At 44.0% G+C, this 22,161-nt stretch overlaps 1 protein-coding gene across 2 annotated transcripts in view; it reads right to left on the bottom strand.

Annotated features, from left to right (window-relative positions):
• Positions 1–22,161, bottom strand: part of ASB3 (ankyrin repeat and SOCS box containing 3) — a 130,048-nt gene that overhangs the window by 30,518 nt on the left and 77,369 nt on the right. For both annotated transcript variants that reach the window (XM_084623785.1, XM_084623784.1), the window contains 4 exons: positions 11,436–11,548; positions 10,693–10,828; positions 4,171–4,348; positions 1,328–1,525 (listed from right to left, as the gene is read on the bottom strand). In XM_084623785.1, the coding sequence (XP_084479911.1) occupies positions 1,328–1,525; positions 4,171–4,348; positions 10,693–10,828; positions 11,436–11,548 (625 nt within the window). The remainder of the gene's footprint in view (positions 1–1,327; positions 1,526–4,170; positions 4,349–10,692; positions 10,829–11,435; positions 11,549–22,161) is intronic.

Raw genomic sequence — 22,161 nt, 5'->3', positions numbered from 1 at the left:
CTTTAAAAAAAGCACATTAGCCACGCATCATTACTACGCATAATATTGCTGTGATATACAGTACATAAAAAACAAGTTACAATTGCATTCTGTCAAAGTATTAAATTAAGAATAAATGTAGTTATTGCAAAAATAATTTGTCTGTTTTTATCAAATATTATTCTCCAATATGTGCAAGAACTGAATAGCCCTAGCATCCTAAAGCCAAGTCCAACATCAGATCCATTAAATTATCTGTATTCGGTATCCCAATTTAAATCTATCATACATATATACCTTTTGTAAAATGTAGCTCAGAATAATATGTGAAGCTCAGAGTTCCCAAGAAGTGTTTTGGGGGCTAATCCTGCACCATTATTTTCACTGGTATCCAGATTTGGTTCAACGTGTAATGAATTGTCTTTAAGGACAAGTTTTGGGAGGAGGGAACAGTATATACAGAAAAATGAGATAATTATCATGTTGATTTTATTGTTCAAAGGTCCCACAAACCCAACTATATACAGAATTAGGTGGAAGAAGAGATTTACCAATTTTATTAATAAAATTAATAACTACAAAATAGTGAACTGAAGGGCAGAAGGGAGTCCTGCCCCATGAATATACTTTCAATATCAAGTAAATTAAAGTTAAAATGTGAGTAACAGTAGTTACATTTTACAATTTTTCCTCTGTTGTTTCAAATAACCATTTGTTAAGCACCAACAGCATGCGTCATACACACTGTACAGAACAAATGGGACACAGTGATCATGATCTCAAGGGATTTATCATCTAAGTATAAACTCTTTGGTAGTTCACAACACCTGCTGCTTTCAGGGTATGGGACAGTCTTGTCCCAGGAACACTGAGATTTGGGCAGGAGGACGGGGGGGGGGGCACTTGCCTAAAACAATTTTATGTTGCTTTGTTTTTACACAAAAGACTGGCATACACAGAAAGTAAAATAGTATTTTCCAAGAACTTAATCATACTGAAAAGAATCTAGCTAATTAAGAATCTGTTTGATTCAATTACAGCATCATGTCAAGTTCCCAGAAGACAGAGATGGTTGATAAGGCCTTTTGAAAGCCAGGAAACTAGACTGCAATTATGTTCTACAAGACTCCTTTTCAAAGAACAGAGCTTCCCAAAGGAGATTTTAGCAAGGTTCTTTAGCTCACGTATGTGACCCAGAGCTAGTGCACTATAGAGGTACTTAAGGTTTACTCTGTAGTCTCAAGACTTGAGAAGGGGGAAAAAATGTATAAATTTTAAAAAGTAAGCCTGAGATTAATATCAGTATAGTTAAGCTATGACAATGAAAAAACACAAGAGATATACATACTTCTTTTGGAAAACCATGCACATAGGTGATATGCAGCCAAAGATTAGGCACTTCTGAGCATCTGGGCTGTAGCCTTCTTTAAGTAACATTTCCAAGCACTCTTCATTACCACCATAAACTGCTGAATAGACAGGGCTCACTTTGTCTTTTTGTGTGTCACAGGTCCGATCAGTAACTGGTATTAGTAATCCTAAAATGCTGTAACATTTAAAACTATGTTTATTGTGGAATCTTTTCACATATATGGAACAGTTAGATGTTATTTTTCCTGGCTATTTTTCCCATGGACATTATTGTTTAAAACAAAATCAGACCTGAACTGTAATCACATCCTTTTAATTAAATAAATATGTAAAAAAAAGAACATTCATAATATCAGACATTTTGACATAAAAAATTTCTAATATGCTTAAGCATATGGAACTGTTAGTATCATCAATGTAAAACTATCTGCAAATTTAAACTGAAATTATTTTCTAAACATCTTTTACGATTTGTTATTCAAAATTAGCTGGAATTGATGTATTTGTAATAATATCTCAGATTCTAATTAGTTTTAGTCAGGGATTGGTTTACACTGATATAGAGATAAGCCTGTTCTTCAAAGTTTGGATCTAGACTTTTACAAAGTAGTAGGAATGGGCGTTCAGATCTGGGGGTTTGGTTTAACAAACTGTAGACAAAGGGGATTCTTGAATTCAGCCCCGTGGCACTCAGTGAAGCATTGGATGTGGTGGGAGAATTTGATGTCACACCCTGTACTTTGAACCCATATCCTTCCTGATTAATGAAGATCAGTAAGGAAGTACCGGGTACTTTGCAGATGGAAATTGTCAAAGCTTCTCTTAGAGAGAGCAGCCTGCCTGTTGCTTTGAAGGAAGTATTAACACAGTCTTTGCTCAAGGAGCCATGCCTTGACAATCTTGCCAATTCATCTTCCATTTTTGAGTAAGATAGTAGTTGTGGCGAGACATCTCTCACGCTATCTAGATTCCTCTGAAACGTCTCTTCCCTTATCAGTTGGAACACAGAAACTTCACTGGTCATGTTGGTCAATGATCTCCTGGCAATGGATGAAGATCAGGCTCCCATGCAGGTATTATTACATTCCACGGATTGTGAAATGCTGTTCACTCACCTACAAACATTGGTGGGAGAGGAGAGTTCTGCTCTTCTGTAGCTTTGTTTTCTCTTGCCTAGATTGCACCACATAATTACAGGCACTTGCTCCTCTTCCCAAAGGGCTCTCAAGTGCAGGTTACTGCAGTATGTCATGCTGACATCTCTCTTCCCCACCCAAACCAGATATATATGGGCGTGCAGTGTTTTCAGTATACTGATGGCAACCAAATGTATGGGTCTCGCTCAGTGGTTTTCAAACTTTTTGTATCGGTGACCCCTTTCACACAGCAAGCCTCTAAGTGTGACTCCCTCCTTTACTTTAAAAACTGGTGGGTAATTTAATTTAATGGGGGCTGGGAGCTGTCAGTCCCATGAAGCTGATAGCTCATGAGCCCCATATAACCACCCTGAGGGGTCACGACCCCGTTTGAGAACCCCTCATCTATGACACCCCAGACAATGAGGTTTCCTCAGCCAATGCTTTCTTGAGGGTGGAGAATGGATGAGAGTGAGCTGGCTGAAGCTCAGTCCAAACAAGGCTCAGGTGATTGTGGCTTGGGTGAAGCAGCTGGAGGACATGGCGGAGGCAATATCAGCCCTTTTGACTGAGGGTTTCTGCCACTGGTCATCAGAGCTTGATACTTGATGATGTTAGACCCTCCACAGAGACAGTTAGACAGCTATAACCAGGCTGGCTAGGAAGTTGCATCCTTTATTTCACAAATGGACCTTGTCACTGTTTTCCGTACTCCCCTTCCCTCCCCCAAGATGCACTCTACATAGGTCTACACCTTAAAATCATTCACAGACTGAAGCTGGTGCAGAGTGCAGCAGCTCATTTAGTAAGTGGGGCACCTCTGTGGAAACATGTGGCACCAGTGCTCCGGGAACTGCGCTGGCTCTTCAGGTATAGTTTAAGGTGTTGATCATGAACTACAGAGCCCTAAATGGCCTGGAAAATGAGAATGTGCCTCTTTCCCTGTAATATACAGCCAAAACTGTGCTCAGTGGACCCACTCTAGTTGGATCCCCCATTTATAAAAGAGATGGAGGCTACCAGCAGAGGGATCGCTGTGAGAACCTGGGGGTCTGAAACTTGCTTCTCCCCCAACCTTGCTGTGAAATACCTCAAATCTGATGACCTACACTACTACTAAAGCACTTTTTTTTTTTTTTTTTTTTTTTGCTGTTTGGGAGGAGGGGGTGGAGCTATGTTCTTGGGTGGATTAAAGGGATTGTTCTGCTGCTTTGATTTACTGGCTCATTTAGTTATTCATTATTTGTAGATGATTATTTTTGCTGCTCTATGGTTATCATTTACAACTGTATTTCTCATTAAGGGCTCCTAAAGAGTTTTGGACAAGCATATTTTATCATTATTTACACCTAAAACATAAAATAAACAAAATAGTAATATGCTTATCAGGTGAGCAGATGCCTGATCCTGCAGCCCCTCTCTCTGTGGGACATCCACTGACTTCAATGGGAGTTGGATCAGGCTCCGATGCAAAATGTCTGCTTACTGTACTTCAATGGGAGTTCCACATGGACAAGAGCTGCAGGGTCAGGCTTTGAAACTGTAATGTGAAGAGAATTAAAAATTCTAAATGAAAAAACAGAATCCATAAAACATTAATTCCCTTCCATTTATAGTTGAAAATTCTCATTCTTGATTACCATTTAGTAAGCAGAATCGTTTATTAGATTTTTATATCACCTACTTGCTATGGCCCATTTGGGCTGCTGCATGAATAGGCAACTGCCATTCCTCCTCATTACAGTAGAGATTTGGATTGGCCCCTTTTGATAACAATAGTTCCACACACTTAGCATGGCCTTCCTGTGCAGCAATGAATAATGGAGTGGCTTTGTCCTTGGCTTGACAATTGACATTTGCACCTAACAGAATAAAACATATAATACGATGCCTGATTATCATAACAGAGCTAAAACACAAAAGTGAATAAACAAATTACAGCATTAATTAGGCACTGGCCTTCACAAAATTGCTTCATCATTCAGAAGTTTTTCCACAGGTATTAAAGAAAAAACGGTTACCTACCTTTCGTAACTGTTGTTCTTCGAGATGTGTTGCTCATGTCCATTCCATTGTAGGTGTGCATGCACCCACATGTGCAGTCGTCAGAGACTTTGGCCTTAGTGGTATCTGTAGGGCCAGCTGTAGCACCCTCTGGAGTGCCGCACTCATGGCACTGTATATCAGGCACTGCCGACCCTGCGCCCTCTCAGTTCCTTCTTGCCAACAGAGGGGCAGGAGGGCGGTAATGGAATGGAGACCCTCCAGGAAAGAAACAGGAGGAAGCAGGATGACCGTGCCATCATGTGATGGGCGAAGACCAACCTGCCTTGAATGGCCACCAGGTGTACCTAGACCAAAGACAGCAACAGATCCTGGAGCTTAAGGTGCAGCAAACAGTCCAGGATGTCCTGCAGTGGGGCCTCTTCTGCACAAATGTGGTGACCAGAGGCCCAACATGAGAACCGTTTCTACTTTGCCACGTAGCTAGCCCTGGTGGAGGGTTTCCTGCTGCCCAGCAGGACCTGCTGGACACCAGTGGAACACTGCCGTTCTTTGCCACTTAGCCACACTGTAGCCAGGCATCCAGTGCAGCGCCGCCAGGTTTGGCTGCAGTAGATGACCATGGTTCTGGGACAGCAGATCTGGCTGAAGACACAGCTGCAGTGGGGTGGCTGCCGAAAGACTCAGCAACATGCCGAACCAGTGCTGACGAGGCCACACTGGGACTATGAGGATGACTGTCGCTTTGTCTTGCTTCACCTTTAGCAGGACTTTGTGGATTAATGGTATCGGCAGGAAGGCATACATCAGAGTTCCCGACCACGGGATTAGGAAGGCGTCCAACAGGGAGCCCTTGTCTCTGCCCAGCAGAGAACAGAACACATGGCACTTCCTGTTCTGCTAGGACGCGAACAGGTCCACCCGGGGAGTCCCCTACTTGCAGAAGATTAGGCTGACCACCTCCAGATGGAGCGACCATTTGTGGTGAAAAGAGAAGGTCCTGCTGAGGCAATCTGCCAGGACGTTCTTGGTTCCGGGCAGGTGGGCAGCCACCAAATGAATGGCATGCCACACACGAAAGTCCCAGGGGCTGAGCGCTTTCTGACAAAGGTCCAAGACCTGGCGCCACCCTGCCTGCTGATGTAATACATTGTGGCACTAGTGTCTATCAGGACCTGCACCGCCTTGCCTTCCAGGTGGGGCAAGAAAGTCTGGCAGGCCAGGCGAACCGCTCTGAGCTCCCTGACATTGATGTGAAGGTCATGGGTCGTAGGTCATGCTGTCCCACAAGTTAAAATTATAGCAACCCAAGAGGGCCTGGCGGTTCAGCACCCAAAACTGGAGGCTGGCCATAGAATAAATTTTGCAACCAAACAAATCCAGCCTTTTGGCCTCCTTAGTTTTAGGGGTGGAACTGGTGAGCCCGTTTGTCCCTCTCATTGGCGCCGCCACAACCAACGATCCCAGTGATGGGTGGGTGCACAAGTACTCGAACCCCTTTGTGAAGATGAAGTACTTCTTTTCCGCCCTCTTAGAGGTGGGCAGGATGGAGGACAGGGTTTGCCAGACGGTTTTGGGAATATTCAGGACCCGCCCCTCCCCGTCCCCCCCATGTACCGGGTGCGCGATGCAGGCCAGGGCAGATGCTGAGAGCCCATTAAACAATGTATCTGTCTGCTCCTGCATCTCCTCTGCCTTCAGGCCCAAGTTGGAAGCCACCCTGCGGAGCAGCACCTGATGCTCCCTAAAACTGTCTCTCAGGCTAGCTCTGGAGGGGCCTGCCACTGCCTCATCTGGAGAGGAGGAGGTTAATTGGATGACCGGGGGTGGTCTGGTGGTGTCCTCGCCCGTCAGAGAGGGTGGCCTTGGGGGGAAGGAGGGGTACCGGCTCCTCATCCACTGCGGCTGCCGGAGTGTCCTGCACCAAACCCGGTGTCATCGTTGTTGTGGATGCCAACTTTGGCCTGTCTGGTGACTGAGGGCTGGCGGGAGTGGGGCAATGGCATGATGGGAACACCCAGACATTCCAATAAGGCCATTTTGGGTAAGCCACTGGCCCTGCTGCCAGATCAGCACCAATGCCGCGAATGCACCCTCCGGAGCCCAATCTGAGTGAGGGACTGAAATGCGCCTCCGAGCCGGAGAAGTTGTCACCCTCCAGTGAACAAGGCGGGGCTGTGGAGGCTTGGGTCTGGCGGCTCACTGTCACCGCCAGTGACCGGTGCTGGGAACGGTCCAACCGGTGCCAGGAGTAGGGTGAGTGGTGCCGTGCCAGGGAGTAACCTCAAGGTCTCAGCAACGGCAACCAACAACGCGATGAAGACTAGTGCTGGGGAGATCGACGCCTGGGTGAGCTCCGGCACGAAGACAGGGATCGGGAGCGCGGAGCTGATGACTCGTAGCAGTGAGCCGGAGACCTGGGCGGATGTGGAGATCAAGAACGTGGCAACCTAGGGCTCTGTTTTGGCCCTGGGGACCAGTGGCACTCGCTTGTTTTGTGCGAGGCCTTGCTGGCGGGCTTGCCCTCATGGGGAGCCTTAGGCGGTTTCATTGCCTCATGTGGTGCCAGCTGTGACAGAGGCACTCTCAGCACTCTAGGCGCTGGGGGCTCAGAGCGCATCGACTATGCTGTCGGCTTGGGCCCTCTACCACTCCCTGGAGTCGGTGGCAGGTCCTTTTGGGGGGAGGAACTCCCCAGGAGTGAATCCTTTTGTAAGTCATTGCCAGACATAGGCCCATTACACAAAAAGCAGGGCTTGAAACCCGTGGACCGGGGCATGCCCCACCTGGGGCAAAGTCCCTGCCGGGACACTAACTAAACACTTAATGGGTACTTAACAACTAACTAACAAATGATTAAACTATTTACACCTAGAAGCACAAGGCTAAGATAGAAGAGAAACCGCTGACCGCTTGAGAAGCAAGGGACAGAGGCGCTCCGACTGACCACCCCGGGCAGTAAGAAGGAACTGAAAGGGCGCAGGACCGGCGGCACCTGATATACCAACACATGAGTCTGGCACTCCAGAGGGCACCATAGCTGGCCCTACAGGCACCTCTAAGGCAAAAGTCTCCAACGACTGTGCATGTGGGCGCGCGCACACACCTACAATGGAATCCACATGACCAAGCACTTGAAGAAGAATCATATTTATTTTACTAACCTGCTACATGTTTTCAAATTGCCCATACACTAAAGTGATTAGAACTGAAGTTCTCAAAGTATTTTTGGTTTTCATTTATGTAAGCAGTGTCAGGATGAGCTCCACCCTGACATCTGGTGGTGAGGTGTGGCAAGTTGTGGAAAAGAACTTCAGGGGCCGATCTCATTTGCATAGGCACACCCACCACGCCTAGAATGAGACCATAGCTGCCCAAATGGTCACTTTGGCTGCTGTGGGATCCCCAGTGTCTCTGTTATTGGGGCAGGAAGAATAAATTGTTATTACCCTGACTATGGGAACTGTGCTTGGAACTGTACGTGGCCTTTTGTTATGATGGAGGGATTCACCATCAACTAAGCAGCACTCGCTAGGCAAGGGTCATGGGTTCCAAAACTGTGTGAATGGAGAGAGGCTGGGGACAAGTAGTAGTACTTGGTGGCATGGGCCCCTTGGTGAGGGCCTTACATGCTGATTGCACTTCCTCCTCTCTCCACTGTGGAATATCAGAGCTAATTTTGATTTCATTAGAAGTCTAGTTATAGGCTGCTGAGCTCACTTTGGGCTGACAGTGCACCAGCACTGGGGCTCCCCTACTATAAGCTGAATTCACTTAAGAGCTGAAATCACTGAGTGTTGTGTTAAGTAGTGGGGGAGCCTGAAGATATATTATGGAGCAGTTTGCGGGACGGCTGGTGAAGCAGTTCGACGCGGAGCAGTGTGTGGATGGCAGGAGCTGCTTGTGGGCCGTGGAGCTGAGCGAAGGAGTTCGTGGGGCAGCTGGCGGAGCGGAGCGCAGCTGAGCGAAGGAGTTCGTGGGGCGGCTGGCGGAGCGGAGCGCAGCTGAGCGAAGGAGTTCGTGGGGCGGCTGGCGGAGCGGAGCGCCGCTATGGGGCGGTCAGCTTCAGATCACGTAAGGTGCCTCTTACCCCCGTCCCATTTCCACCCAGGTTGGGAGGTAAAGCTCCACCGATAAACTTTCGAACTCTGGGGCTGCCCTGACCAGGGACAGAGACTTTTGGGGCATTGGACTTTTGGGACTTTGGGTGATTTGGGGTTGCTGGACTCAAGAACCAAAGGGAAAAGGGCATGCCCCAATTTGCCTGGGGTGGGGTTGTTTTTGCTCATGGGTTGTGTTATGAATCCTGTTGGTGGTGTTTCCCCAACATAATGCCACATTGTTTCTCTCTGTTATTAAAAGACTTTTGCTACACTCAGACTATGTGCTTGCGAGAGGGGAAGTATTGCCTCCTGGAGGCGCCCAGCGGGGGTGGTATATATTTTTCCCAGGTCACTGGGTGGGGGCTCGAGCCGGTTTGCATTGTGTTATTGGAATGGAACCCCTAGATATTGAACCCGGCCCTTGTTGCTGCCAACTCTGACGGGCAGAAGGGTTACATTTAAATTTGACAGGAAGAAAACACTGTCAAATGCTAGTCCCTTAAAATTCTCCTTTAGGGTCACTTGAAACCCTGCTGAGGTTACAGAGTGAATGAATGATGTAAAGCATTAACATAAAGTTAATCACAAATACAGAAAAATATGCAATTCTCAGCACACTGCAAGTAATTAGCATCTAATAAATTAAACAAACTCTAAAATAACATTACACACTGGAGAGCTGAACCACTTTCTTCCATTCAAAGGAAGACATTCCCATCATTCAACACGCCAATAATCCTGCTATGCTGGCAGATTGTTGGGCTTGCACTCTGGTATAGCACTGCATTATACATTGATAGTAGAAGATACTTAATAAACAGAATTATAAACCACAGAGTCATTACTTTTATTTACACCTTTACAGATGAACTTTACATTAGGTTTCTTACTCCTACTGTAAAATGAGAGAAATTACTTTGTATGAGATTGGGAGGTACTTGTCTCACTGTGCAGTAGAATAGGGCAATACCAGATAAATGATAGACATTGTGGAGAAATTGCAAAGATTTAGTTAATATTTTGTTAGAAATTACTTTCTGGAGATAGTGCCCCACAAGTATGGAGATGCTAGAGCTGTTGACCTGTGTGTGATGTTTTGGTCAGGTTTAGGGTGCTCAACAGTTTAATAGTAATGACTGTTTAATTTTCATTTGATTGTGTGGGAAGGTTAGTGAGAGCATACTATTCAGAGATGCACACCAAGATCTGCTGGTATGAGATTCTGAAGAAATTACTACTGTAACTTTAGGGCCAGACTGTGATACCCTTAATCACGCTGAGTAGTATATTGCTCCTGCAGTAATCCGTAGAAATGAATTGGACTTCTCATGTAGTAAAGCAGTAGTTCTCAAACTAGGGGCACCGCTTGTTCAGGGAAAGCCCCTGGCGGGGCGGGCCGGTTTGTTTACCTGCTGCATCCACAGGTTCAGCTGATCACAGCTCCCATTGGCCGCAGTTCGCCGCTCCAGGCCAATGGGGGCTGCCGGAAGGGCTGCCAGCACGTCCCTTGGCCTGTGCCACTTTCTGCAACCCCCATTGGCCTGGAACGGCGAACCGCGGCCAGTGGGAGCTGCGATCAGCCAAACCTGTGGACACGGCAGGTAAACAAACCGGCCCGGCCCACCAAGGGCTTTCCCTGAACAAGCGGCACCCCTAGTTTGAAAACCACTGAACTAAAGGACTACTCAGTGTAATTAAGGGTTTCACAATCAGACCCTTAATCTTTACCGAGGTTAGGTCTTTACTTAGGCCTGGTCTAACTAAAAAGTCAGGTCGACCCGACTAAGTCAGTCAGGGGTGTAAAAAAATCCTAACTCCCGGTGCACATAGAGCAAAGAGCAAAGTCAACCCGAGAATTCTTCCATCGACCTACCTACTGCCTTTTGGTGAGGTGGATCACCTGTGTCACTGTAGCATTTCAGCTGTAGACGAGCACTTATGTTTTATGTCCTGTTTCTTGGTCTGACTCAAGGGAAAGCAAGGCAAGATACCGGAATAGCAAAATTTAATTTTGTAATAATTTCACATGCCAGTTCATAGCTGATGTTTCACTAACATTATAAAAATATTACCAATGCTAAATGAAAGGTGAAAATTACCATGTGATAGAAGTACTCGTAAACTCTCCAGCTTCCCATACTGAGCAGCAATGAACAGAGGTGTGATTCCAAAGTCATCCACACATTCCTTGTTTGCTCCTTTTTCAAGAAGCAATTTTATTATTTCAGTATGTCCCTGAAATAAATATATTTTTGTTTTGTTAGAAAAAAAAGCAGTGGAATTGATATAACCCTACTTTTTCATTCTTACTCTGTGTAGAAATCTAAAATATAGAGTACATTCAATATTCTATGGTATTCTGAAAGTCTGTGGCAGAATCATCAGATAGGTTTAATTTCATATTGCACATTTACCCAGTCCAATAAATATAAATAGAATTAAATTAGCATATTAGAACTATAAGTCTGATAAATTTTTATGCTGGATTAAAAAAAAATTGAGAAGAGACCAGGTTGACCTCATCTGATACACTTAATTTTTTGGGGAAGACTTTCATTGTATCTTATAACAGTTTTACTTCCCAAATGTTATATCTGATCACTTCTTAAGTACATGCAGTACTTTTAATATTTAAATAATCATTGCTGCCCAACACCTTCTATAGCTGCTGTAGCATAGTATGACATATTCAGAATGATCATTAGCATTTAGACTGCCTTTTCTGCCCTAGCCTAACAATCATAAATCACCAGAGTAAGAAGCAAAAACTGTACAACCTGTCATTTTAAAAGGGTAAAACACACTATTTACATGGAAATGAAATAATAAATTTATAGGTTACCTGAAAAGAAGCTTGGTGCAAAGAATTCCATCCAGACCAAGAATGGGATCCATTAATATTTGCTCCGTGTTGGAGTAGAAGCTTTATAATTTCTGGATGTCCATTTTCTACAGCTTCAAACAGAGTAGTAAAAAATTACTCTTACCAAAGAGGCAGAATTGAAGGAACTGGTCAGCTCAGTGGTTTAGCCATCAAATTTTCACCTCAGTAGTCAGAATTGTTTTACAGCCCCACAACAGACATCAAAACTAATTCACTTTGAGTGACTGTGCAGCTTTGATTACAGATCTAAATCCAAACACACAAAACTACTCTCTAAGGCTCTGCATATGAAACAGAAATTATATCCAGTGTTGCCTCTTTGTGAAGCAAAACATTTATAAGCTCCAAGATGGAGACATTGATAACCATCATTTAAGAATATGACAGTCACTACATGGATAATGGAGATAAAGTACTATCAATCTGATAATGTGGTTTCACAGGGAATAAAAGTTCCAATGTACATCAAAACTCACATCTCTTTCTCCAGCAGGTGGAAATCTATGGAAACCATAATTAAGGAAACATCTGCTAGTAACTTTAATTTCTCCTCTTCCTCAATAATTTTCAACTTAAAAACACAACAAAAAATTGTACATATGGAAGTTAAGTCCTTAGTCCACGTTGGTGTAAAACTCCATCAACCTCAGTAGACATACTCCTGATTACACTCTGTGATGAGAGATCACAATCAGCCACACTAGCCCTAGAGGCAACTTCGCATTTACCCACACATTCAGCATGAGGACAAGGAAGTGGAACTACAGTACGTGACGACTCTTACTAGTGTGCCAATATTGCAGACACCTCTGAAAATGAAATACCCATAAAAAGAAAGTGATTGTTGGTTACAGAAAAGAATAGAGTCAGGAGTTCTGGGTTCTACTTGTAACTCTACCACCAATACACGCCGTAACTCACAGGCAATTGAGGAACAAAGCGATTACATGATCTCTCATATGTAAAATAGGTATGATACAATCTTAAGTACATAATTTCTTGGAGAGTTCCTAAGCTTAGGAAATATTTGTAAAAATTTTAAAAGACTTATAAATCCTATAAAGTGCAAAGTAACAATTTGTAAAATTCCATAGAGGACCTCACAGAATCACACTGAAAAAAAAAAGAGTTTCTACAACATGATTCTCAGTGTTACGTTCTTCTTAGGTCATGTTTACTAAATTTTCAATCCAATTTTATTTTTCCCATCTCTGTCTACAGCAGGGGTGGGCAAATTTTTTGGCCAGAGGGCCACATCTGGGTGGGGAAATTGCATGCAGGGCCATGAATGTAGGGCTGGGGCAGGGGGTTGGGGTGCAGGACGGAGTGCCACAGTTCCCTGTTCCCGGCCAATGGGAGCTGCGGGGGGCGGTGCCTGCAGGCGAGGGCAGCGTGCGGAGCCAGATCCAGCCCATAGTTTGCCCACCCCTGGTCTACAGTCAATTTAGCTTATTAAAATCAAGCTGCTCGGTATCTGTTTTATATATTTATTGCCAACACTTAATAGCAAAAATTATTCCACAATTCCAACTTGTTTTCTAGTTATCAGGCTGCAGTGGTCATATATGAAGCCTCGGGCCGGTTTTGTTCAATATCTTCATAAATGATCTGGAGGATGGTGTGGATTGCACCCTCAGCAAGTTTGTAGATGACACTAAACTCAGAGGAGAGGTAGATAGCCTGGAGGGTAGGGATAGGATACAGAGGGACCTAGACAAATCAGAGGATTGGGCCAAAAGAAATCTGATGAGGTTCAGCAAGGACAAGTGAAGAATCCCATGCACCGCTACAGACTAGGGACCAAATGGCTCGGCAGCAGTTCTGCAGAAAAGGACCTAGGGGTTACAGTGGACGAGAAGCTGGATATGAGTCAACAGTGTGCCCTTGTTGCCAAGAAGGCCAATGGCATTTTGGGATGTATAAGTAGGGACATTGCCAGCATATCGAGGGACGTGATCGTTCCCCTCTATTCGACATTGGTGAGGCCTCATCTGGAGTACTGTGTCCAGTTTTGGGCCCCACACTACACGAAGGATGTGGAAAAATTGGAAAGAGTCCAGCGGAGGGCAACAAAAATTATTGGTTTCAGAGTAGCAGCCGTGTTCACGAAAGCTTATGCTCAAATAAATTTGTTAGTCTCTAAGGTGCCACAAGTACTCCTTTTTTTAAAAATGATTGGGGAGGAGAGGCTGAGGGAACTGGGATTGTTTGGTCTGTGGAAGAGAAGAATGAGGGGGGATTTGATAGCTGCTTTCAACTACCTGAAAGGGGGTTCCAAAGAGGATGGATCTAGACTGTTCTCAGTGGTAGCACATGACAGAACGAGGAGTAATGGTCTCAAGTTGCAGTGGGGGAGGTTTAGGTTGGATATTAGGAAAACTTTTACACTAGGAGTGTGGTGAAACACTGGAATGCATTACCTAGGGAGGTGGTGGAATCTCCTTCCTTAGAAGTTTTTAAGGTCAGGCTTGACAAAGCCCTGGCTGGGATGATTTAGTTGGGGATTGGTTCTGCTTTGAGCAGGGGGTTGGACTAGATGACCTCCTGAGGTCCCTTCCAACCCTGATATTCTATGATTCTAGTCAGTCAGTAGTTTTTCTAGAGTTAGGCTGATATGAATTAGTTAGGGGGGATATGACAGAGGTTTCTCAAATCATGACTGGTGTGGAGAAAGTAAATAAGGAAGTGTTATTTACTCCTTCTCATAACATAAGAACTAGGGGTCACCAAATGAAACTAAAGGCAACAGGTTTAAAACAAAAAAAAGGAAGTATTTTTTCACACAACCCACAGTCAACCTGTGGAACTCTTTGCCAGAGGATGTTGTGAAGTCCAAGACTATAACAGGGTTAAAAAAAGAACTAGATAAATTCATGGAGTTCATAATGGAGTCCATCAATGGCAATTAGCCAGGATGGGCAGGGATGGTGTCGTTAGCCTCTGTTTGCTAGAAGCTGGGAATGGGCAACAGGGGATGGATCACTTGATGATTACCTGTTCTGTTCATTCCCTCTGAAGCACCTGGCATTAGCCACGGTCAGAAGACAGGATACTGGGCTAGATGGACCTTTGGTCTGACCCAGTATGGCTGTTCTTCTGTAAAAGAGGTAGCTTTCATTACAATGAAAGCTTTGTCAAAGACAGGGGTCTTGCACTTCACAATGAAGCAAACTTGGGATATGACAGAGGTAGTAAAGTTCCAAAACAAATCACAAATCCCTACCTCTAATCCAGAATCACATAAAGACCGTGAGCAGAAGTTCCTCAGCAGACCTCAGCTGACATGCTGGTGCACAGAAAGAGCTGCAAACTCTAAGACAGCTAAATGCCATACCACAGAAGATTTTGTAGATTAAAACTAATTATTTGAATTGTAATCAGATGCAGATGGGAAGCCAGTAAAGTGGATGGCACACAGGCCTAATGTGCTCATGGCCGATGCACTGCGCTGTGAGCATGTTGCTACTGCATTCAGCATTAGCTAAAGTTTCCAAGTGGTCTTCAAGGATAACCCTAACTGTGAGACAATGAAGTAGCCTAAGCCTGAAAGTGATAGAGTCATGGATGACTCGTGAGATCTGCTTCAGTGAGGAAAGGCTGCAACACTTCAACCAACCACAGATTCTAAAAGCTGTATGAACCCCTTTTGCTAGTTGGGAATCCAAGAGAAATCTTGGGTTCAAATTACCCCAAGCTGTTTTGGCATGGATGGGATTCATTTCATGAATAAGTGGAGCAGTTACAACCCTCACTAATTTCTCTAGATTACCAACCAAACAAATACATCTCTGTTTTAACCAGATTAATTATCAGCCAACCCATTCTCATTTGACCCTATTTTGGGCAGATGCTACGGAAGCAAAGAAACTGAACGAACTGAATCTGATGAATAAGAAACCTAGAACTAAGTACCATCACCATACAAACATTACCACAGACCAAAATGCCTCACAACCTTCTTCAGCAGCTCTTATGCTCTTAGGAGGATAAACAACTTCCTGTGGTACCTCACATGTGAAGGACTAAGTCACTGTTCATTTCCCTTACTCTAGTACCACCTGTGCACCTATCAGAAAGGAAGGACTTGGTCACTGAAATCACTCCAGGTAGATTCTTTGTCATATATGTTAAGTGTGCACATCCAATATAAAGTTTGTCTAAACCAGGGATCTCAAACTCAATTTACCTTAGGGCCAGTGCCCGTCCTCAAATTCTCCCAGTGGGCCAACAATGTAACTGACGATGGTGTTCAGAAAACGATAATATTGTATTTTTTATTTCAGATTTCTTAGAAATAATAAAACTGTCATACAACTTTATACGATTCTTCACCTGCCAGAGAGTTTTAGTGTTTGCCAGACACCAGGCAACACTTCAGTTCTGTCGGTTTGTTGATGTTTGGCCTCAGTGACTGAGCAGTTGAAACTTTCAGAATTGCAGCAAGGTGGGCATCAGATAGTTGTGTTCAGTATTTTGACTTGTTTATATACACTGTGGAAAAAAGTTACACTGCCTCCATGGCTGACTCTGCCTGGCAACTAATGATGCTGCCTCCATGGCTAACTCTGCCCGATGACTAGTGATGGTATCTCTGTCCCTCACCCCCAGCCAATGGGAACTGTGGGGGGTGGCACCTGCAGCAGACAGAGTGGGTAGCGTGGCTGCATGCGTCTCTCCTCCATGGGCCTCAGTGGGGAGGTTCTCAGGTTCTCAGGTTCTTACACAGAAGGCCCGTGGGCCAGGTCTTTGAGACCCCTGGTCCAACCCTACAGGATACTTAAAACTTGACTTTGGTATAAAGAGTCTCTAACTAAAAAGGAGCATATTAACACTTGTATGCCTCTATATTAACTCAAACATACCTTTTCAGAGACCTCTACTATTCACTGACCTTGGAACTAGCTGACAACATGCTAACCTAGAACCCCATTACCACTCCCATCAGACAAGGGGCTCACCTCAAGAAAAAACCACCGCAGACTGAAAATAGCCACTTATGTACTTATCCAGCCACCAACTTGTGCCACTATACGGAATAGTCACGTGTGTCTCACAGTTCACCTGCTGCTGAAAACAAGTTAGTAAACTACCCTTGTTTACAGTCAAAACTCCGCTGCTCTGTGCACTTGTGAGGATACATTATCTTTCTCCTGAGGTTGGTTACAGCAGCTGGAAACATGATTGCCATTGGCCAGGTAAGACAGTAGGAATGCTACTGAGAGGTCCGTTTTACCAAATTTTGATATTGCATATAAACTGTACTAACAGAAAACCAAAACTTCAGAGCGCTTTCTTACACTATATTGAAATAAAAACTGTTTGGCTTTAAAAGCAAAATTGTTGAACTAGAAGGCAAAAACAGCGAAGTGAGAGGTTCTTCTCCATTTTTTTTTATGTCTATATATCTCAGCTGTTCATTAAAATTGATGACAGAGGCAAATCAGGAGAAGTTGTGATTCTGCCTCCTTGAATGTGTTGCACATTTTAACATTTTGGTAGAGATACGAGGTTATGCATTTCCAGCTGAGGGAAGCAGGAAAGAGCTTGGCCTCTGGAGCAAGCTGTTGATACTATCTTGTCTAAAATGTTTTTAAATCTTTGAAAAATTGAATAGGTGCAAAAGTTAAAGCAGCCCTGTGCACAGCTACTGCTTGCCCAGGCTATCACCATAAGTCTTGCTGTCTTTGGTGGCATTACAGGGGTCACATTCAGAGAGATGAATCGTTCTTGAATGTTTTCTCCTATACACAGTATTCCTTTTTTTATTTTCTTTATTTTTGTTCTTTACCCTCTCCAACCCGACTCACTTGGACAATTCTAGAGACTAAAAACTTCCACTTATTCATATAGGAATTTTATTTAAAATAGAACAGCTACCCATACATCTACAGGGAGCAGGCCAGTGTATTGGCTACATCAGAGGGCCTCACAGTGCCCTTTGTTCATATGAATCTGTCTTCTTCCCATCCTGCCTTTCTTACAAGCCAAAAAAGTTGCTCTACTCTCAATGACTGACCCCTACTTCAGAGTTGTTTAGACCATAGACAGTTACACTTTACTTATGGTAATTTACACAATTATAGAAACATCTTAAATTGTGGAGTTCAACTGAAATTCTCTCTAATGGCATTTACAGCTCAAGGGGTATAGAGGTAGAATTTAAAAGGTGAGCTGAGAATATTTTCTTAACACGCCCAACTACATATATTATGATGTTCTGAAAATCCTAAATAGATTGTATAAAGAAATGCACTCTTCACCTCATTTCAGCCTCTGCAAAGCCACACCAGCTGACCCCTCTTTCAGCCGCCAGACCCTCGCACAATGCATGCCTTAATTTTAGAGGCTTTGAAGAACCATGCTGGGGCATGGAACTGACTCATGATAGCTCAGGTAAGTGTTTTTTTTCCCTTTCATTATATAGCACAGTTTTATGGTGTCTTTCTTATTATTTTTATACCCTTTGAAATATAAAACAACACAAAAAACACTTTGCAAACCACGCTATATAATAAACAATTACACTTACGTGAGCCACTGAGACAGCTCTATTTTTCCCAACAAGGCACCACAGCAGATGCAATGTTAAGTGTGGCAGGAGCTGGCCAGCTTGACTTTGAGGATACTGAAATGAAAGACAAAGTCTGTTTAGAGTTAATTACATGCCAAAGGCCTCCCTTATCTACCTGAGCCATTCAGAACATAAAAATACATTTAGCTAATTTTTGGTTACATATTTGCAAATTATATTTAAAGTAAGCATAATTCATAGATTCATAGATACTAAGGTCAGAAGGGACCATTATGATCATCTAGTCTGACCTCCTGCACAATGTAGGCCACAGAATTTCACCCACCCACTCCTGTGAAAAACCTCTCACCTATATCTGAGCTATTGAAGTCCTCAAATCGTGGTTTAAAGACTTCAAGGAGCAGAGAATCCTCCAACAAGTGACCCGTGCCCCATGCTACAGAGGAAGGCGAAAAACCTCAAGGGCCTCTTCCAATCTGCCCTGGAGGAAAATTCCTTCCCGACCCCAAATATGGCGATCAGCTAAACCCTGAGCATATGGGCAAGATTCACCAGCCAGATACTACAGAAAAATTCTTTCCTGGGTAACTCAGATCCCACGCCATCTAATATCCCACCACAGGCCCCTGGGCCTATTTACCATGAATATTTAATTACCAAAACCATGTTATCCCATCATACCACCTCCTCCATAAACTTATCAAGTTTAATCTTAAAGCCAGACAGATCTTTTGCCCCCACTGCTTCCCTAAGAAGAATTCCAAAACTTCACTCCTCTGATGGTTAAAAACCTTTGTCTAATTTCAAGTCTAAACTTCCTGGTGGCCAGTTTATATCCATGTGTTCTTTTGTCCACATTGGTACTGAGCTTAAATAATTCCTCTCCCTCTCCGGTATTTATCCCTCTGATATATTTATAGATAGCAATCATATCTCCCCTCAACCTTCTTTTAGTTATGTTAACAAGCCAAGCTCCTTGAGTCTCCTTTCATCAGACAAGTTTTCCATAATAGAGAATACAGGGAAGAACAAGTTGGTTGTCTGTCCACCTGAGGAACAATACCTTCCTTCTTTGTTCAACATAGGTCCAAAGGACAATCTGCACTCAAAACAATATAAGAACAGTAGTGCGGCTTCTTGCCTGAGATCCTTGTCTACACCAGCAAATGTCCTGTTACTGACAACAGGTGTCACCAACAAGTGAAACGAAACTGGTGCTGAACAGTTTAAATGCAAATACACCAAGGACAAACCCTTTTCAGCTTAATTTCAGAAAGTGAGTTAGGTTGATTTTAGCCACAGATTCTGGGCTGGTTCTGAATTCCTTGGCTACACTTGCAGTTAAATTATGTTCAGCACCATTTTTGTTGCACCCATTGCTGACAGGCTAATTTTGCTATGATAAGAAAAGTAATAACCAATAATAATATTAATAAAAGTGCTCTAACTATTGAGCTTGAAGAGAGTGAGACAGACTATAATAATGTGATCCTAGCCTCTCTCACTCAGTATGAATGCACAATCCTTGCCACTCACTAAGAAACACTAGTAAAGTCTTTCCTACTGGAAAAACAGCACTATTTTTCCCTGCGATTTGCAGCCTAACCTGAATAGAAAAAAGGTACTAAGTAGCAGAAAGGTGAGTCAAAAAAGAGGGTGACAAAGACAGAAGGAAAATAAATCAGAAGGTAATGTAAATATGATTGTAGACTACTTGCCTCAAAATGTTGCTCTCCTAACTTTTACTCACACAAAAACTTGCCTTTAGATCACTTAATGCAGAGGTGGGCAAACTATGGCCCGCGAGCCACATCTGGTCCACAGGACCGTCCTGCCTGGCCCTTGAGCTCCTGGCCAGGGAGGCTAGCCCCCCTCCCCTGCAGCCATGCCGCCGCAAGTGCAGCACGGCTGGCTCCGGACAGGCGGCGGGGCTGTAAGCTCCTGCTGCTCCGAGCTGCATAGTAGAGGGGCGGGGGAGTTCGATAAGGGGTATGGGGTCCCGGGGGGGCAGTTAGGGGACAGGGAGCAGGGGGTGGTTGGATGGGGCGGAGGTTCGGGGGGGGCGGTCAGGGGACAGGGAGCATGGGGTGGTTGGATAGGAGGTGGAGTCCCAGGGGGCCTGTCAGGGGGCAGGGGTGTGAATAAGGGGCGGGGGGGCAGTCAGGGGACAGGGAGCAGGGGTTTGGATAGGGGGTTGGGTCCCAGGGGGGCAGTTTGGGGTGGAGGGTCCCAGGAGGGGATGGTCAGGGGACAAGGAGTGGGGGGGAGGGTTGGATGGGTCTGGAGTTCTGAGGGGGGCAGTCAGGGGGAGGGGGCAGATAGGGAGCGGGGTCCTGGCTGTTTGGGGAGGCACAGCCTTCCGTACCCGGCCCTCCATACAGTTTTGCATGCCTCGGGCCAAAAAGTTTGCCCACCCCTGACTTAATGGGTTACTCTCCTACAAACCAATCTGCTCATCAATAGATCACCATAGTATTGAAAATAATGAATTTAGTAGGTTGTTTTTAAGAAACTTCCAAGTGTCAATTTTTCTTAGACATAATGTTACTTTGGAGATAAAGCACCCTGGCTACACTATTTATGGATTTTTATAATCAATGACACATCACTACATTTTGATTAAGTATTTGTGGCAACATCCTAGCTAACTTTAATGCAATTTTGACAAAATAACCATGACCTGAAAGTATATAATTTCTCTTTAACATTCATATTACTAACCAATGCTTGTGATACAGCAACAGAACTTAGAGATGAAAATGAAAACTTCTTACATGCTATTTTTTTGGTTATTATTCAAACCCTATCTATCCTGAGTAGAAGCAAACAAAAAAAGGCAGAGCGCAACAGCCTGTTTTTAGAGAGCATGTTGAGGAATTTCTGCAGCAGCAAGTGGACAGGCTATCTATCTACAAATTCACCTCTGCCTGCCAAGTGGTAGCTATAATGGTTTCCTGAACCTATAAATCTCATGCCCTCTGTTGCAACGTTTTATGCCCTTTTATGCCATTTGTTAACAAATAACAACTTCATCTTCCCCCAGTGATTCGCTACTGCTGATATCCCACCATTTTCCCATTGGGAGGAGGCAACCCCTCATCTTTTCTTGTTCATCCCGCTCTCTTAGCCCAGATCACCTCTCCTGAAGAAAAACTCATAAGAGGTGGTAGAGAAGGGCAGATAAACAGAGGGAAAACTCAGTTCCTACATATTGTTCTTCTCAAGGGGAGGAACTTAGGGACTCACAAGATGGAGAAACTCAAGGCAACACAACTCTGTGACTTTATCACCATCCCTTTCTATACATCCCTATATTCAGGTGCCCTCTGCACACAACTGGGTGAAATTCTGGCCCCAATGAATTGTGAGTTTAGCAACTGTCTTCTTGGAAACACGGATTTTAATGCCTCTAACTACTACATAAACTATTCCCTTTCATTAGTACACCTAAGCCTTGGAAAACCCTACTTATGATAGACAAACTGATTCACTATTACTGGCTGAAGATTTTTTCCATATTTTTTTCTGGGTGTCAGCCACCAACACAAAGCAGAGCAACTCTGCTCATTTCCCCGCCCTAGTGCTGAGTATACCCAATGAAACAAAGGTTGGTGAGCATCAGAGTTCTTTGGACTTTGCCTGTTCTTCAGCTTCTCTAGCTGGTTGTTACCTGGATTAGTGAAAGCTGCTCTGAGTCTATCATAATTACTTTGTAGATTTACAAACATAAGTAGGTGGACAAATAAATACATATCATTATCATATAAAAACAACACTGGAATATTAATTCTGTAAAACCACACAAGACTAGGGAGAAAACACACAAATGATCTGAAAACGTAACACCATATACTGTATTTTCCAATATCTAGAAAACAAAGTGCAATAATTATACTGCAAGAGTGGTTTTCACACTAGATCATTGCTAAATAAATTATTTGTTTCCAATCAGTCATTTTCTGTATTCCTTCTGCAAATATTACTGGTATAAAGAGAGACTTCCCCCATTAAGCCATTGGCAAAGGTGTGCTGACGGACAGATAATCACTACAGTCTCTGTGACACAGCTTACTTACCTATAAAATGGGTACAATACTTACCTATGCCTCAGGGTTGTGCTGGAGAAAAGAGTCTATAAAGTACTTCGAGATC

The sequence above is a fragment of the Lepidochelys olivacea genome (assembly GCF_965140295.1).
Source record: "Lepidochelys olivacea isolate rLepOli2 genome assembly, chromosome: 3".
Classification (NCBI taxonomy): Eukaryota; Metazoa; Chordata; order Testudines; family Cheloniidae; genus Lepidochelys; species Lepidochelys olivacea.
This window is presented reverse-complemented; position numbering and strand designations above follow the sequence as displayed.